The 19,136-nt window shown below is 36.7% G+C and overlaps 1 protein-coding gene across 1 annotated transcript; it reads left to right on the forward strand.

The window, feature by feature from the left end:
- The first annotated feature begins 539 nt into the window (after positions 1-539).
- On the forward strand, positions 540-17,680 carry CCDC28A (coiled-coil domain containing 28A). The gene is made up of 6 exons (XM_069488183.1): positions 540-673; positions 2,546-2,745; positions 6,040-6,203; positions 10,471-10,625; positions 13,187-13,209; positions 17,105-17,680. Exons 1-6 carry the CDS (start codon positions 581-583, stop codon positions 17,157-17,159), a joined length of 690 nt encoding a protein of 229 aa, XP_069344284.1. The 5' UTR covers positions 540-580; the 3' UTR covers positions 17,160-17,680.
- The last annotated feature ends 1,456 nt before the right edge of the window (positions 17,681-19,136 follow it).

Genomic DNA, 19,136 nt, shown 5'->3' on the forward strand with positions numbered 1-19,136 from the left:
GTGAGGTTTAAGGATAATGTATGTCTAGTGCCTGAAAAGTTGCTATTAATAGTAGTAGAATCTCATTTACGGGCTCAGCAGCAGGGTCGCTGAAGAGAATCACGCTCTTCACCCTATCTGGTAAGCCAAAATTGCTTTAGCTGAGAGAAGTCAGGGCAGCGAATCGGAAACAATCAAGGACAGTTGCTATAGCGACAACCTGGTTCCGCCTCCGGGTTTGCTCGAATAGCATGCTGGGAATTGTGGTGCGTGGGATCTGACAATAACCAAGGGGCGGGGCAGCTTCCGGAAGGGATACTACCTTTCCCGTTCCTACCTGCACCACGACCCCTTATTGCGTCCTGCTTCTGAGTCATAGAGCCTAAAATGAAACACTCAGCCATAGGTCTTCCTTTCAACGCCCGCCAGAGTTACACGTGAGGGCACGACAGGGGAAGCAATGAAGTGCCGAGGCCGGAGACGAGAGCGACACTGGAGAAGCAGGAAGAGGCGGGGCTCCCGCCCAGGGCACGGAGGCTCCGCCTCCTTGCGTCATTTCCGTAAACAAAGGCTGCTGCGGAGGCGCGGGTCTCAGGATGTGATGCGAGCTTTAGCTGCTGCTGAGGTAGTAGTTTCGGAGACTCCTGGATCTTTGCAGGTTGAGGAAGGGGGCCCCGATCCCCTTCTTCTTCAGGTATGTAGTGGAAGCAAAGGAACCCCCGAGACTCCCCGTTATCCCTTTCCCACCACCCACTCTGGTCACTGCTGGGTACTGGGAGGTAAGAGGTCATCGCTTTGGCAGATTGGGGAAGGGAGATGAGGTGAAATCAAGAGGGACCGCCACCTGGTCATGCTTGGAGGCAGGACCTGGCACTCAAAACTATTGTGTGAGTCAGTAACTATGAGCAATTTTCTTACGCCTTCTCTGAAATGCCCCTTGCTGCTTGGTATATAAGAAAGATTTCTGCTCTTGTGACAGATGTCACCTTCCCAAACCGGAAAAGTCTCCAGCCCTGGCCCCTCAGAATATCGTAGATTTATTTGCATTACTTTACTTCCTAGACTTGTTTTTTCTTCCTTTTCTTGTATCGCCAAATGTGTATTAGCATCTTTAAATTTGAAGACCAGTGTGTTTATGTGTACTATAAATTTATAGAGATCCTTGCCTTTTCAGAGAACTGATATCCTATCATCTCTATTTGTTGGTCTTTTAAAGTTCCATTTAATTTGTGCTGCATGTTGAAACAACTCTCAGATCACTGCTTTGTTACTAAATATACTTCTTAAAGGAAAAATCGTTAGCCAAGTTTTAAGTGAATTTACAATTGGTATCTAGGATTAGAGACTGGGCATTATAGCCTTTCTTAGAAAGCTTTTTCTTGTTTGGAGGTATCATAGCTCCAGTTGTGATTGTCTAGGATCGGCTTGAGCCAATTTGAGCTCAGTGGTTTAAATTCCAGTGCCAGTGGCACTGAGTCCAGACAATAGCAAAAAAATATATTTTCATTAAAATTCTCAAATAATTATTTTCAGAGTGACAGCAATGAGTTTGAATCTTTTTGAATAGCCATAGCATGATTAAATTCAATACCAGAAGTATAAAAAAGGCTTAATGTTTCTAAGGCAGTTTACAGTCTGATGAGATAAATAGCTGTATAAATTTCTTATCTTATGATACATCAAACAATGGAATTAAGAAATATTTAACACTATGCACAAATAAAAAAGAAATATAGAAAGATATTTTTAGATAGATAGGTGTTAGGAAAATAATACTGGTTAATACATAAAATAAGGGGAAGGTATAGGGATAGATAGAAGGCCTTACACATATTCCACATGGAAGGGCCATTTGTAACTTCACAGTGTTAACTTTTTTAATATGGGCAAAACCAAACATACATCGTAAAGATTCATGTTTCCTTGTACATGGGTGGAAAAATATATTCAAAATAGACAAGGAACACATTTGATTTTATAGACCTTTTCACTTGGTCATGGAACTAGAATCAGTATTATACTGAGGCAGAAACTGAGTTTCTGCTTGGTAGTTGAAGTAAGGCTTCCAGTTGCTGTTTAGAATACTGACGATAATTATATATCTGTTTGAATCTAGTTGGTTCTTCCTGAGAATACATTTTGGAATGTATTCCACCTAAGACCTAAAGTCCACCTGAAGCTTGAGTCAGGCTGGAAATATTACATAGATGATTTGTTTATTGTTTATGTATTGTTCCCCTTGTGTAATATAGGCTTCTCGAGGGCAAGGAGTTTGTTTTGTTCAGTGTGGTCTCCACAATACCCACAATATTGCCTGGCTTGTGGGAAAGAGCAAATAAATTTTTATAGCAAGAAAATGGTAAAAAAAAATTGTCTACCAGACGGTTTCCTAAGGGCTTCTGTAAACATAGTAAAGTGGATTAAACTTAAGAAATCTATATTCTCACCTTCTCTTATGACCTCTGAAATTCTTGATCCTTTTTCAGTCTTTGAAATGGGTCTTTGAATCTCTTTCATTTTTGCATATTATAGCATACATATGTGATTGCCATATTTCCTTATTTAGGTCTTAAGAAGCTGGCCTTGGTGCAAAAAGGATCTCAAAACAATGGAAGAGCGGAAAGTGAAGAGGAGGAGTCCTAAGTCTTTTAGTGCCCACTGTACTCAGGTTGTTAATGCCAAAAAAAATGCCATTCCAGTTAGTAAAAGCACAGGGTTTTCAAATCCTGCATCACAGTCAACGTCACAGCGACCAAAGTTAAAAAGGTGAATTATTTTCTTTCACATTTTCACAGTAAAATACTATTAAAGTAAATCCTGAATCAACTTCATCTTATAACATTTTTGTCTTGCTTTGACTTTTAAAATAATTGAGCAGCTATTATATGTGATTTAGGTAAAAGCATTTATGAAAGTTACAGTGCATAGAGATTAGAAAATATGACATGAATTGTTGGTTTGAAGACCCTTACTTTGTCTTATAGTAAAATACACAGAACAAGAAAACTTACAGACAACATTGATGAGCTAGCCAGAAATGGGAAAAGTGATAAAAAGTCAGACAGTCTTTTTTTCTTTTACTATGATGAGTGTTTGGGCCTTGGTAGTTTTTGTTATCATTATTATTATTTTTTTTTTTTTGAGACAGAGTCTCGCTTTGTTGCCCGGGCTAGAGTGAGTGCCGTGGCGTCAGCCTAGCTCACAGCAACCTCAAACTCCTGGGCTTAAGCGATCCTACCGCCTCAGCCTCCTGAGTAGTTGGGACTACAGGCATGCGCCACCATGCCCGGCTAATTTTTTCTATATATATTTTAGTTGGCCAGATAATTTCTTCCTATTTTTAGTAGAGACAGGGTCTCGCTCTTGCTCAGGCTGGTCTCGAACTCCTGACCTTGAGCGATCCACCCGCCTCGGCCTCCCAGAGTGCTAGGATTACAGGCGTGAGCCCCCGCGCCCGGCCTTATTATTATTTTTTAATATATATAATTTTAGAGATGGGATCTCACTATGTTGTCCAGGCTGCCCTCGAAACTCCTAGGCTTAAGCAATGCCGCCACCTCAACCTCCTGAGTGGCAGAGACTACAGGCATGCTCAACCATGCCCAGCTTGTAGTTTTTATTTTTAAAAGACCGTTGTCATTGTTTTGTAGAAATGATTTGTATTTATTGTAAAGAATTGTAAGAAATTCAAAACACTAAAATTCCACCACCTAGAAATAATCATTATTAATATTTGAAGACAAATGAACATCATTTGTTTTCAGGATACTTAAAGGAAACAAGTGACAAGTTTAAATGTGTTATATATTAATATTACTGTTGCTTATATGTGAGTATTCTGTAGTATTAGATATTTAGAAGAGAAGATTACAGCTTTAGAGAAAAAAGCATTGTAGAATCTCAATCTTCTTTCCAATTATTAAATAAATTTACTGACATGCAAGCTCACCATGGAGAATCAGTTAAGGAAGTGCTGTAGCACTCTTTAGCCATTGGGTTTATAGAAAAGAAAAAACAAGATTGATGCCTCGATGATCTCTCTTTGAGGAAATAAAAGGGACATAGCCAAAGACACGAGAACATTTGGAAAAAATATTCCAATAAGTATTAAACGATAAACAGCAAGTGTTATGAGGGTTTGCTTTGAATAAATTATTATAATGAGGAGTTTTCCTCTTGGAGGAGTTTAATTTAGAGCCAGGTCTTGACGAAGGTTATGGTTGGTAGAAAAAGAAAGCCAAGAGATTTAAAGATAATTACTCCTTTCTCAATAGTAGTTTATTTGTATCATTGTCATTGCCATTTTTTTACCTGGTAAATTTATTTCTATACCCTTTTCTAGATGTAGGCTTCCTGATTCTGGGTCTCTCTCTCTCTCTCTGTATGTGTGTGTATATATACATATACGTATGTATATATATATATCCTATTTATCTTATCCTTATTGTGGTGAGTAGGTTCTGGGGAAGATGTCTTCATTCCAATATTGTGTAAAAATTAATTGAGTACTGAATATACTTACATGTAAGTATCTGTAGTATGCATTGGGTTATAAAGATAACATACAACTCTTCCTTCCTTTTTCCTGTTTTACCCCCACTTGTTTGTCCGTCTTTTTCTTCCTTCCTTCCTAACTGCTTTCCTTCTTTCCCTCTCCCTCCTTCCCTCCCCCTCTCACTTTCTTTCCTTTCCTTTTTTTTCTTTTCCCTCCCCCCCCCCCACCTTCCCTTTCTTTTCGGAAAGACAGAGTCTTGCTATTGCCCAGGCTGGTCTCAAATCTCCTGGCTTGAAGTGATCCTCCCTCCTCAGCCTCCCAAAGTGCTAGGATTACAGGCATGAGCTACTTCGCCCGGCCCCCACTTGTTCTTTAAGCCTTCATTCACTTATCACCATTAGGAAGCCTTTTCTGGCTGGCCCTAGGCTGAGTGAACTGCTCTTTCTCTTTGTTCCTATGTCACAGTGCGCATAGCATCATCACTGAAGTATTTGGGAGCCTTTTATATGCTAGACATATATAATAAGAACTAATTTACTCTAGGAGTTCCAAAAAGGCTTTCCTGAGGAAATTTAAACTGGGGCTTGAAGGATGTGTGGGAGGTAGCCTGGCAAAGATGGCAATAAGTGGAAGGATGCTAATGTAGGCAGAGGATGAGCATGTAAGAAGATAACAGAATAGATTTCTAGGGAACTAAAGAGATTCAGAATGGCTAGAGCATAGACAAGGGAGCATAGGGTTTCTTAAGGATGTTGGACTTTATCCAGCAGATCATCCAAAGCTCCTGAAAGGTTTAAATTAAGTAAATTATATGATCTGATTTTACTTTTTAGAAATGGACTTGACTGCCCTGTGGGGAGAGAAGGAGGATCACAGACCACACACATAGGCAGGGAGACTGGTTGGGAAGCTGTTTGGTCAAGAGAGAGGATGATGGCAGTGGAGGAGAGAACTAGAGAGATTAGGTATTTTATGGGTATAATCAATAGGACTTCATGACTGCATGTGGGGGCCTTAGGAAATTGGAGGAGTCAGGGATGACAGGTTTTTAGCCTTCCATTATATGGTGAGTATGAATTTCAGTGTCTTCCTTTCTCTTAAGCACTCCTGCCATACTGTTGGCTGTAGAGTAGGGAACCCGTAACCACTTGCTGAACTACTGGTAGTTCTTGGAACAAATAGGATGAAGTTTAGAAGGGAAAAGTGTAATATTTTTTACTGAGAAATGAAATGTGAACCATAGGATAGTAAAAAGACTTAGCAGTTCTCTTTTAAGTTTTTTTGCAGTCCAAAGAATTAGCATATTATATAAATGTATTAATCACACTTTTTATATGCCTTAGTAGTTATATTTTATACATTTGTTTGAGATTTTTCACAACCTGTTCTTTCTTTTGGTTTCTGGCTTGATGTTACTGGTTGTATTTAGTTTTGATTTTATTCTGATTTCTTTCTTTTTTTTTTTTTAAGGAAAATTCCACTTAATCCACTAAAAAATTAAGCAGGAGCTTAATTTAGAACAGCCTAAAAAGATATAATTAAAGTTAATTGTATCATCTTTGCAGAGTGACAAAAGAAAAGACCAAACCACAGGGCGGAGAAGGAAAAGGTGCTCAGTCAACTCCAATTCAGCATTCCTTCCTCACTGATGTCTCAGATGTTCAGGAGATGGAGAGAGGGCTTCTAAGTCTTTTGAATGATTTCCATTCTGGAAAACTTCAAGCATTTGGTGAGCGAGACATGTTTCTCTACTACTTTTTTCTCTAAGATGTTAGCATCCTATTTTCTGTATTTATTTTGCACCTCTATTATTCTGTATTTCTTCCTTTTTAAAGTGTCATTTTGTTTTATAAAAAAAAAAAGAGCCCATAAGCATAAAATGCAGTCATCCTAGATTTTATTTGTCATGGAATATAATTTTCATTCTAAACCTTCTGGGAAAAATTTTTCTTAAAAAGGGAGGGTTAGTTGAAATGTTAAAGTAGGATTGCTATCATGTTAAATAGAATAAGTATCTTGAAAGTATAACAAATGAAAGGGACATTCTTTGTCAGCTGAAATATTTTAGACTTCGTGTCTTAGTTTGGAAAAGTATCAAGATCACTTCCCTTTACGCTTTTAAGCTTAAACTTGTTTCTTGCCTGGGATTCCTGATTTAAAGTCAAGAATTAAAAGAATATGGTTTTCTTGTTCTTTCATGAAGATATAAGCATAGTTAACTGATTAGCCTAATAGAAATTCTGAATATTTTTGATATTGAGTTCATGATCGATATTGTCAGAGTTTTCATGTACAGTCTGCAACTTACTTTATAAGGCTTTTCTAATGATAAAATTATTTCCAAGTATTTTTAAAACAATTTAAAAATTATTGAATATGTACATGTCAAATCTTTTACAAATGCTCAAGTGTCATCAATGTACATAATGATTTTTTAAGTTTTGTCTTTCCCTTCCTTGTGTTTTTGTTGCTTGGCTTCCATATTCTTTTCCTGTTACTCCCCCTACGTAACCCTCTGTTGCATCCACCTCCCCTCATCCCAACCACTTAACCATGTTAACAATCAGGCATATATCTTCTCATATTTTTCTCCAGATTATAATACAACTATATATACGTGTATGTATATATACATAATAAATACACACACATACGCACACACGTAAAGACACACAGACTTTTGTTTTCATTATTTCACACAAATGGTATCTTATATATACTTTTCTGTGTCTTGCTTTCCTCCTTTAAACAGTATCTGATGGAAGTCTCTCTAAGTCATTTAGTATAGCTCTAATTCATTCTTTTTTAATGGCTACGTAATATTCCAAGTTGTGAATATACTTTATTTAGCCATTTCCATGTTGAAGGGCATTACTTTGTTTCCAGTTTTGAGCCACTAAACACAATGGTGTAGTACTGCAGTCTGCAAACGCCCCTGGCCGTGGACCAGACGGATATGGTTTGTGGCCTGTTAGCAACTGGGCCGCCCAGCAGGAGGTAAGCAGCAAGGTGAGGGAGCGAAGCTTCATCTGTATTTACAGCTGCTCCCCATTGCTCTCATCACTGCCTGAGCTCCGCCTCCTGTCAGATTAGTGGCAGCATTAGATTCTCATAGGAGCGCAAATCCTACTGTAAACTGCGCATGCGAGGGACCTAGGTTGTGCTCCTTATGAGACTCTAATGCCTGATGATCTGAGGTGGAGATGAGATGGTGATGCACTGGGGAGTGGCTGCAAATAAAGATTATTATTAGAGGTGTGGCTGTAAATAAATGTAATGTGCTTGAATCATCCCGAACTATCCCCTTGGCCCCTTTCTCCTCGGGTCCGTGGAAAAATTGTCTTCCATGAAACCAGTCCCTAGTGCCAAAAAGGTTGGGGACCACTGGTGTTGTAAACATCTTTTTACTTATACTGTTATGCTGGTACTTTTATTTCTTTGGGATGGATTCTCATGAGTGGGATTGCTGGGTCAAAGCATATATGTAAATTTAATTTTAGCAGAAGTATCCATATTGCGTTCCAAAAAAATTACTGCCTTTCTATGTTCCATGAGCAATTTATTAAAGAACACTTTTCCCTAAATTCCCACCAATAGTAGGTATTATCAGTCTTTTATTTTTGCCAGTCTGTTGGTATAAAGTGAGATTTCTCTTATTACTATCAAGTTTGAATATCCATGTGTGTTTGGTAAGCAGTTGGATTGTTCTTTTCAAGATCGTCACCCAGTTTTCTATTTGGCTGTATATCCTTTTGTTGTTAATTGTCAATTGCTAAGAGTCCTTCATATGTTTTAGATACTAACCCTCTGATCTCTATTATTCATTTATTTATTTTTACTAAATTTATTATCTATGGACTTTGTTTATGGTATATTTAACCTTGTAAAAGTTTGTATACTGAAATATGTCTGTCTTTTATAGTTTCTGGGTTTCCAGTTTTGGTTATACTATTATTTGAAAAGAAGACATTAAAAGCACATTATTTATTTTGCGTTGTTTTATTAGGCCCCTACCTCCTTGCTTTAGCCCATCCCAGTAAAGTGGTCTGTTGAGAATACTTTCACTTCCCCCTCTCCTCCCCTCTTCTCTCTTGCCCTTGAGATGAAATCTCCGAACCACTTTTTCTTCTTTGCTTTCTCCCAGCACCCTCCCTGCCCCTACTCTATGGTGACTTTGTATTTTTCGATTGAAGTCTTAGCTAGGTCTGTTACTTGACTGATTGCTCTCTATAAGTGTTGCCGGTGAGAATTCCATTGCCAGTCACATTCTTTCCTACTAGGCCATTTATTTATTTATTTATTTTGTCTTGAAGCTTAAAAAAAAATTTTTTTTTAGAGGTTAGGCGTTTACCAGGAGGATATGCTTAGGACTGCGTCTTTTCTCATCAGTCCTGCTTGGGAATCATATCTGCTGACTCATCTTTCCTCTCATGGAACGTATTTTCTACTGTTTATTATTTCTCCTCCATCTATTCTTTTTTTATCCTCTAGAGCTTCTGTTGTTCTCATGTTAAATCACCTAGATTTGTCCTCTTATTCTTACATCTTCCCTTGTGATTTCTGCCTGTTTTCATTTTTACTGTATCTGTCTCTGTCCCTGTGCACACACACACACACATACACACACCTCGAGGTATTTCTGTTTCTTCCACTTGCCCTTCCAGGTTACTAATTGTGGAAAATATCATTAAAATAGAGGAAATGTGATGTATTTTACTATGAAAAAAGGATGATTTTGAGAGAGGTTCAGTATTAGTATTGCTTAACATAATGTAGTATAGTCAATTTATGAAGATGTTATCAAGCTGACTAGAGGAAACTACTATAATTCACATTAATGCATATTGATTTAAGATATATACTTCAACTTTAGCTGAGGTGTGGTATACTTTTGTGGTACCTTAGGAAAAACTGAAAGTTTTTTTTTTTTTAATTATAGTATCAAGGGGTTATAGGGTCTGCACTTAAACTGGATGAAAATATAATATGTCATATATATAAATTAGTTGTTCAGAGCAGGTAATGTCACTTCAGAGGACTCTACTCAATAAATAACATGATACCCGTTAGCAATGAAGTTTTCTTTGCACTACTGTATATACCACCAAAAATATTACTGTGTTGTGTTGCTCACGTTTCATAACATTTTCATGCTTCACGAATGTCTTCATTTATATTTCTTAAAGGAAGAATATGTAATGGTTGGCAAAATGATTCATGGTTGAAGTTCTTATAGAGCCCTTAATTTCATTCAGGTTATTATAAAATGTTGGGTCACTCAGTTCAAATGCCAGTTTGTCAAATTGGACATGATTAGATGATGCTATTGTTTCTATGTTTAATATTACTATTGAAGAAAATATATTTTCTCTACCTAAGGGATGAGTTTGCTCTTTCAAAAAAAAAAAAAAATCTTTCCTATGTGATTTTATTAAGTGCCTAAGGTCATTTTTTAGGTTGGTCATTTTGCTTTCCTGATCATAAATTTGATTTGTTATTATACATAGAAAATACAATCATTATCGATCTATTTATAAAAGAAAGAAAACTGATTTCTTTTAGAGCACCTAGAGTTTAAAAGTTTTTCCTCGGCCGGGCGCGGTGGCTCACGCCTGTAATCCTAGCACTCTGGGAGGCCGAGGTGGGCGGATCGTTTCAGCTCAGGAGTTCGAGACCAGCCTGAGCAAGAGCGAGACCCCATCTCTACTAAAAATAGAAAGAAATTATATGGACAGCTAAAAATATATATAGAAAAATTAGCCGGGCATGGTGGTGCATGCCTGTAGTCCCAGCTACTCGGGAGGCTGAGACAGGAGGATCACTTGAGCCCAGGAGTTTGAGGTTGCTGTGAGCTAGGCTGACGCCACGGCACTCACTCTAGCCTGGGCAACAGAGTGAGACTCTGTCTCAAAAAAAAAAAAAAAAAAAGTTTTTCCTCAAGTCTATTGGTTTGAAATGTCCTAATCTCTTCATTAATGTTCTTGAATGTTCCCCAGGAAATGAATGTTCCATTGAACAGATGGAACATGTTCGGGGAATGCAGGAGAAATTAGCTCGCTTGAATTTGGAGCTCTATGGGGAGTTAGAGGAACTTCCTGAAGATAAAAGAAAAACAGCCAGTGACTCCAATCTGGATAGGCTTCTGTCTGATGTAAGTATAGCTCTTTTTCTTTGTTCTTAAAAAAAATTTTATGTTGCAAAAGAAATTCACCTTTTTAACCATTTTAAAATATACACTTTGACAATTTTTCACATATTCACAGTGTTGTGCAGACATCACCACTGTCAAATTCTAGAACATTTTTATCACCCCAGAAAGAAACCCATACCTCTCAATTCCCCCTCCCCCAACCCAGCAACCTCTAATCTACTTTCTGCCTTTATGGATTTGCCTATTTTGGACATTTCATATAAATGGAATTATACAATGGGTGGCCTAAATGGATTCTTTCACTTAGTTTAGTGTTTGCAAGTTTTATCTACTTTGTAAAAACTACTCTTTTTATAAAGTAATATGTTGCAAGGAAATTATAATATTTACATCTAAGCATGTATTCTCAGAATACAGATACTGGCAAATCTAAAAGTGAAATATTTGCTTCTGTACATATATAATAAGATCTTAAGATATAGAAGATAGTATTCAAAAGACCTTTTCCTGGCATGATTAATACATTTTGTGTCATTTACTTGGGTGGTGGTTACCTTTTTTAAAATACAGAGCTGTGTTTGGTGTTTATGGTAATTTAGTACATTGCCATGTGTATTTCTCTGCTAGGGCTGCCGTAACAAAGGACCACTGATTGGGTCGCTTTAACAACAGAAATTTCTTTTCTCACAATTCTGGAGGCTAAAAGTTGGAGATGAAGGTGTGGGTAGGGCTGGTTTCTTGTGAGGCCTCTTGCTGGTTTGTAGGTGGCTGTCGTCATGTTCACATGGCATTCTCCCTCTATGCTCGCCTGTGTCCGAATTTCCTCTTCTTACAAGGGTACCAGTCACATTGGATCAGGGTCCACCCTAATAACCTCATTTTGACTTAATTACCTCTTTAAAGACCTTATGTCCAAATACACTCACATTCTAAGATAATGGGAGTGAGGATAAAACATAGGAAACACAGTTCAGCATATAACACCATGTATGATTGTGACACTGGAAGTGTTCATTAAATTTGCTTCTTCAAATCCTTTTTGGACAAAGAAATAAAATTGAATTCAACACACTTTAGTTTTAGATTCTCTATTCACCAGTGAGAAAAAGAGCTCATTTCTGTTTTGGGTTTTTTTTGTCTATCTTTTGAATAAGTTAATGTGAAGGACATTGTATGCCTATCCTTTTAAAATTTCAAACCTATAATATTTTTATTTCAAGTATCTCATGTTCAGTCTTGTAAGTATTTCCTTTTGACAGTTCATGTTTTATGTTTTATTCCCCTTAAATGTAGGCTTAATTTGCTCTACACTTAGGAGAATAACTGTGGTGTGGTGAAAAGAACACTGAATTTGAAACCAGAAAGCCTTTGTTTAGTCCAGCATTTGCATTTGGGTTAATTGTACTGAGCAATTTAGTTAACATTTCTATAATTCAAATTTTTTTCTGTGAAACAGGAGTGCTGTGGTCTGAATGTTTGTGTCCTCCTAGAAATCATATGTTGAAATCCTAACCTTGAAGGTGATGGTAGTACCTTCTAATCAGGTCAAGAATGGGATTAGGGCCCTTATAAAAGAGGCCTGAGAGAGACCCCTTACCCTTTCCACCGTGTGAGGACACAGTGAGAAGGTGTCCTTCTATGAACCGGGAAATGGGTCCTCCCTAGACATCAAATCTGCTGGCACCTTAATCTTGGACTTCCCAGCCTCCATAACTATAAGAAATAAATTTGTGTTCTTTGTGAACCACCAGTTTATGATATTTTGTTATAACAGCCCAAACAGACTAAGAAAAGGGGTGATCAATTCTACTCCATACAGAAAACTGAATGACATGTGAAATTTTTTTTTATAATCCATAAAGGTTTTAAAGATTTTGTTCACGAAAATGGCAACTTTTTTCTTTTAAAAACTGTTATTACAGGCTGGACACAGTGGTTCATGCCTGTAATACCAGCATTATGGGAAGCTGAGGCAGGATGATCCCTTGAGGCCAGGAGTTTGAGACTAACCTGGGCAGCATAGTGAGACCCCTGTCCCGTCTCTACAAAAATTTTTAAAAAAATTATCTGGGCTTGATGGTATGTGCCTGTGGTCCCAGCTACTCAGGAGAAGTAGGCAGGAGGGTTGCTTGAACCCAGGAATTTGAGGTTACAGTGAGTTATGATCGGGCCATTGCACTTCCAGCCTGGGTGATAGAGCGAGACCCTGTCTCTAAAAAAAAAAACAAAAAAACCAAAACCCAAAAAATTGTTATTGGAGGTGATTGTAATTATAGCATTATAGCATGGCTTTAGGAATACTTACAAAACTCCAGTTTTTATCATATGATTTCATTCTTTCCTCATATTCTTGTTGCATAAATGTTAAAGCTATTTTATAATTATCTTGCAAAAAGGAATTTCCCAGCCTGGAAATTTTTTGAAAGTTTTTTCTTTAATATTTTTCCTTTTCATTTAGAGAAAGCTTATATGAAAAATAATTTATTTTAAAACATACAGTTAACAACTATTTATATTTATCTTATAAAAATTAAAATTAAATTTGTTTCTTTGTGTTACAGTTAGAAGAATTGAATACTTCCATGTATCCTTTGCCTACTATCAACGGTGAAAAGTTTATAACTTACAATTTCTGGTGAATAGTCCCAATCAAGTTTTAGAAACATATATTATTTAGATATAGTGAACAAGGACATGTAGTATTATTTACTAAGGCCACCACTCTTCTTTGGTTTCCAAATAGAATTTTCTCATTGTTTGGTATGCTGAAATTTTGTTTCTTTCTGGTTCGTTGTGCTTTGCTTTGTATTGTTTTTGAGTTTTTAAAACAAATTTATTATTTTTAATCATGAGAATTGAGGACTAAGCTAGTTGCTATATAAATTATTTTGAATCTTAGGATTTTGAGGCTCACTGGCAGTCAGATATCCAGAAACAATATACTATACTTAATATCATCATTTAGAATATTTTAAATGAATAAAATTGAAAATTAAACATCATTTAAATGCAGCCTTCAACGGTAGCTTATGAAATGACATTTTATAATTAAGTGTTTTTAATATATTATAGGATTAGCATAGAGGAAATTACCATGGCACGTGTAGAATATTCAGGTTTTTCCATTTCAATTTAGAGTAATTATTTCAGTAATTTTTCAAAATGCACTTTTGAACATAATTATAGGGATAATGGTAAGGTACCAATAAGAAATGATTTTGCCTATCAAATAATTTAATTTGAGAGGTAAGACATCCCTTTTAACAAGTTATTGAGATAGAAAGGATACTGGTTATGAAGAGTCTAGAGATTGAATTTTTGATACTTGGTTCCACATTTTGATAATGTAATCTTGGGTAAATTGTTTAACATCCAGAGTGTCCTCTGTCATACAGGGTAATTGCTACATGTAATGATGTGAATGTGAAATTTTCCAAACTAGTATATATAGACTATATATATAAATTACTATCATTGCTATAACATATGCATACTGTTATTATTTGATGAATTGTGCAGTAATAACAAGAAATAGGGAGATTTCTTAATAACAATTAAGAAATACCTCATACGTAAATCTGGTAATAACAATTAGTAGCTAATCTTTATTAATAGTTACTATTTGCCAAGAATTGTATAAAGGGTTTTACAGGCATTATCTCATTTGATCCTACCCTTCGAAGTAGGTGGTGGTATGCCCCCCATTTTGCAGATGAAGAAAATAGTTTGAGAAGCCACATAAACTGGGGAGAGATTAATGTAAGATATTATTATCAAGAAAGACTTAAAAAAGAGGATCAAATTTGAGTTAAGGGATTTTTCCTAAAAGTAGTTTCTGATTCTTTGTTCTTTTCATTATATTCCTTTAATGCTTTATATACTATACTTTATATTCTTTCTATGCTATGACACATAAGGATCTTCTATCCTCTTACCTAAGTTTTGTCAAACATTCAGACTTAATTGTTTCACCACATTCCATGATTCAGCCTGTGGTGGAATTTATCCACCACAAACAGAGCAACATGGTACCTTGTATGAAAAAGAGCATAGGCTTTGCAATGCTTGTTTTCAAATCTTGGTAAGCAACTGTGTAACCTTGAACAAAGTCTGGCAAGTCTAGTTTCCTCATCTTTATTAAATGTTATCTCCATACTTAAACTTTACCCTCCTAATTTCCCTCTCTGACATTATTGCCTCTGTTATTTCAGTCTCCAAGATTATATGCAAATTCCTCCTATGACCGTGACAGACTTCGCTAATCAGTCATGGCACTTTGTACCATTGAGGCTGGATATGGACATGAAATCTATTTGCCATCTCTTTATTACAATTGTCAGGCATCATCAGTTCTGCTTTTATTCTTTCTTCATTCTCTAAATGATAAAACAGGCCCTTGTCACCTGATTTCATAACTTTTCAATTTTCTGTTCCAATTCTAGAACTACACTGTTCAATATGGTAGCCACTAGCCACATGGCTATGAGCACATGAAATGTGGCTAATTTGAATTGAAATGTGCTATGAGTGTAATATACACACCTGATTTCAAAGACTTAGCATTAAAAAAAGAATATAAAATATCTCAATTTTTATAATGATTACATGTTGAAATGATTTTTTTCAATATATTGGGTTAAATATATATGGTTAAAATTCGTTTCACCTCTTTTTCCTTTTTAATGTGGCTACCAGAAATTTAAAAATTCTATCTGTGGCTTGCATTGTATTTCTGTTAGTATTGTTCCAGACTTTAGACAGTGCTACAAAATTAATCTTCCTAAAACATCACTTTCTTCTTGCCTTTCCTGTTTCTTACCAATTTTTGGAACCATGTCAAACCTTTTAAAGGCTTTCACAACCTATATATCTTGTTACAGTTTTTATTATTTTTCATTCCCACCAGGCTGGTTCTCTGGATGCCCATGTTCATTCTCACCTTAATGCCTTTGTTCAGGTTGTACTTCCTACCTAGAGTTGCTCTGACTTCCCTATTCTCCTTATCAAATTACGCTCACTTCCGTAAAGCTTTCTGTTTGTACCTCAGGCTAGATCTGTTGATTTTTACATGTGTTAAATTTCAGCCTTCCAACTGGATAAGAATGTCTTTGATGGCTCTGCGTATGTCTGTACATTTTTGCAACCTCTGCCATACATGTATTGCTAGCATTTAGTTGGCTTCAGTGTATTCATATGATTGTTTGAATTGGGTCTTGAAAAGTAGGTAACAGGTGGATAAATATAGGTGGAAGAGGAAAATGAAATACAATGATGATGGGAAAGTAGATTTCCATCCTATTTTCAATCATTTTGAGGAATAAATAAGAGGATTATAGAAAAGATTTTAGAGCTGTGATGATTTGATTTTATTTTGGGACTTTTACAAAGAATTGTTTTCCCAAAGATTATAAGGTGGTATCTTCTCAAATGATTTTTTTTTTTTTTTTTTTGAGACAAGAGTCTCGCTCTGTTGCCCGGGCTAGAGTGAGTGCTGTGGCATCAGCCTAGCTCACAGCAACCTCAAACTCCTGGGCTTAAGCGATCCTACTGCCTCAGCCTCCCGAGTAGCTGGGACTACAGGCATGTGCCATCATGCCCGGCTAATTTTTTCTCTCTATATATATTTTAGTTGGCCAGATAATTTCATTCTCTTTTTAGTAGAGACGGGTTCTCGCTCTTGCTCACGCTGGTCTCGAACTCCTGACCCCGAGCTATCCACCCGCCTCGGCCTCCCAGAGTGCTAAGATTATAGGCGTGAGCCACCTCGCCTGGTCTCAAATGATTTCTTTTAATCCATTGTCTTTTCATATTTGTCTCTCATCAGCTCCTTACCATGAGCGTGATTTATGATGCATTGAAAATAATTCCGTGCTCTCTTGGAACCTGGAACATAGTCTTGATTCAGTGATTTAAAAAAAAGTCTTCAAATTCTAGTAGGCAGTATAATTCAGTACATTTAAAAATTGTCTTCCCACAGCCAAGTGTCTCAAGCAACACAGGAGCTTTCCCTTTAAACATATTTCTTTCTTTCTTTTTTAATACCTCTGTCTCTTGACTCCTGAGTATAATTTTCAGAAGTTTAAAAGAAGTACTCCTGTCTGGGCATGATGGCTCATGCCTATAATCCAGCACTTTGAGAGGCCAAGGTAGAAGGATCACTTGAAGCCAGGAGTTCGAGACCAGCCTGAGCAACATAGCGAGATCCTGTCTCTACAAAAAATTTAAAAATTAGCCGGTGTGGTGGTACTTGCTGTCTGTAGTCCTGGCTACTCAGGAGGCTGAGGCAGGAGGATCACTTGAGCCCAAGAGTTTGAGGTTACAGTGAGCTATGGTCCTGCCACTGCACTCTAGTCCGGGGCGACAGAGCAAGACCCTGTCTCAAAAAAAAATAAAAAAGAAAAGAAAAAGAAAAAGAACAAGAACGACTTATAGAATGGGAAACAAATTTTTTTAAAAATTTTCTTAACTGATGAATCCAGACAAAAACTTCATTTGGCAGATGCACAAGATGTTCCAAATACTTCTACTAGCTAAAATGAAATGCAGTTTGCTTTCTTGTGAGTTGAAGAGAAGCAGCAGTCTTTACTTTTCCAGCCAAATCCAGTAGCAGAATCATCCACAATAAGGAATTAAAGTAATTAAAATGCAACTGCAATGATTGTTTTCACATCCCGCTTTTAGTAAATTTGACTCGCTGTAATTCACCATAACTGCAGGCCTGGGTCTTGTTGAGGCTTAATCAGGTAACGCGGGGCAGAGGTTGTGCTGCTATGCTTTATATTTTGTTGCCTTATGGGGTTATACTTGAAATGCATTGTGCTAATAATTAATGTACCTGATAGGGCTGAAGGATTCATCCTTCCTGAGCTCACCACATTTATTCCAGTGTTGATCATAAGTTGGTGACGCACAGGCTCTTTGTGGCAGTCCGGCTTCAGTTTACGTTAGACAATCGGTACACACGCTGCTGTGTTTTCCAATGGCCAGTGATAACAAAAGGTTAAATATGTATTTGTGAGATTTGCTATTTTTAATAAAGTGATTGTTTTAAATTAGTCTCTGTCTGTTTTGAAGAAACCATATACTATTCAATCTGGGAATACAGATTCAATCATCAAAAGTAAACTGTGTTTATAAAATTTGAGGTTCTGTAACTTCTTTGCAAATTCTGTGCCTTGTGTCCATTTAAAGACTGGTATTAAAGAGCATTTAAAAAGCATGGGCTTTAACATTACTTAGACCTTGATTTGAATCCCTAGCATTGTGTTATGTACATTTAACCAGGTTGAGTTTAATTTCTGTTTTTAATCTAGAAAATGAAGTTAGTAACCAACTTGGTAGTGGTTTTATGAGGAGTAAGTGAAAAAGCAGAAATAAGATGCTTAGCACCACGGCTGACACCGGCGATGACCAGCAAACATTAGCTTCATCACCTTTTAAAACCAGCTTTATTGAGGCTAGGCGCTGTGGCTCACACCAGTAATTCTACCACTTTAGGAGGCTGAGGCAGGAGGATCCTTTGACCTAGTAGTTGGAGGCTGCAGTGAGCTATGATCATGCCACTGCACTCCAGCCTGGGTGACAGAGTGAGACCCTGTCTCAAAAAAAAAAAAAAAAAGCTTTATTGAAATAATTGATGTCATAAAATTTATTCTTTTAAAATATACAATTCAGTGGCTTTTAGTAGATTCATAGTATGCCCAACACCATGATCTAATTCCAGAACATTTTCTTCATCCCAAAAGAATCCCATTAGTAGTCACTCATTCCCCAAAACCCTCAGCTTTTGGCAACCATAATCTACTTTCCCTGTCTATGGATTTTCTAGTCTAGACATTTTATGTAAATAGACTCATACAATATGTGGGATTTTGTAACTACTTTTCCTTAGCATAATTTTTTCAAAGTTTCCAGATTCATCCATGTTGTTGCACGTATGAGTACTTCATTTCTTTTTGTGGCTGAATCATATTCCATTGTATGGATATACCACATTTTGGTTATCTATTTATAGCTCAGTTACCTGTACCTGACGGAAGATGCCCATGCTTTTGCCTCAAATAAATACCTAATTGGGGGAGGGGAGGAACACATTGAATGATATTTTAAAAATCTTGATTTTAGTAATTTTTGGCATTCTGAATTAGAAGTATTTTTATCAGTTTGTCTAATTGGTCCTTTTAATATACCCCTCTTAAAAATTACAAAGTCACAGAACTGTATACTTCATTTGAAACTTTTCATTTGGGTTGAGAGAATAGGGATTTTAGGGGGAAAGTAGCACTCTAGAGTCTGGCAGGACAAAAGGAAACTTTGTCATGTGACATGTTTTTCTTGGATGGGTTCTGAGATAAAGCAAAAGCTGTTTCCCATGGGTTAGTGACAGGGCAGCAGATTGACTGTTTATTCACTTGGTTCATTTGCCCTTTGTGTTAAAGGACCCCATGCGGGTCCCAGGTAGCAAAATTTTAGTTTATCTAATTTGTATCTTTTTACACTCCTTAAACATAT

This window comes from Eulemur rufifrons, chromosome 15, assembly GCF_041146395.1.
Source record: "Eulemur rufifrons isolate Redbay chromosome 15, OSU_ERuf_1, whole genome shotgun sequence".
Classification (NCBI taxonomy): domain Eukaryota; kingdom Metazoa; phylum Chordata; class Mammalia; order Primates; family Lemuridae; genus Eulemur; species Eulemur rufifrons.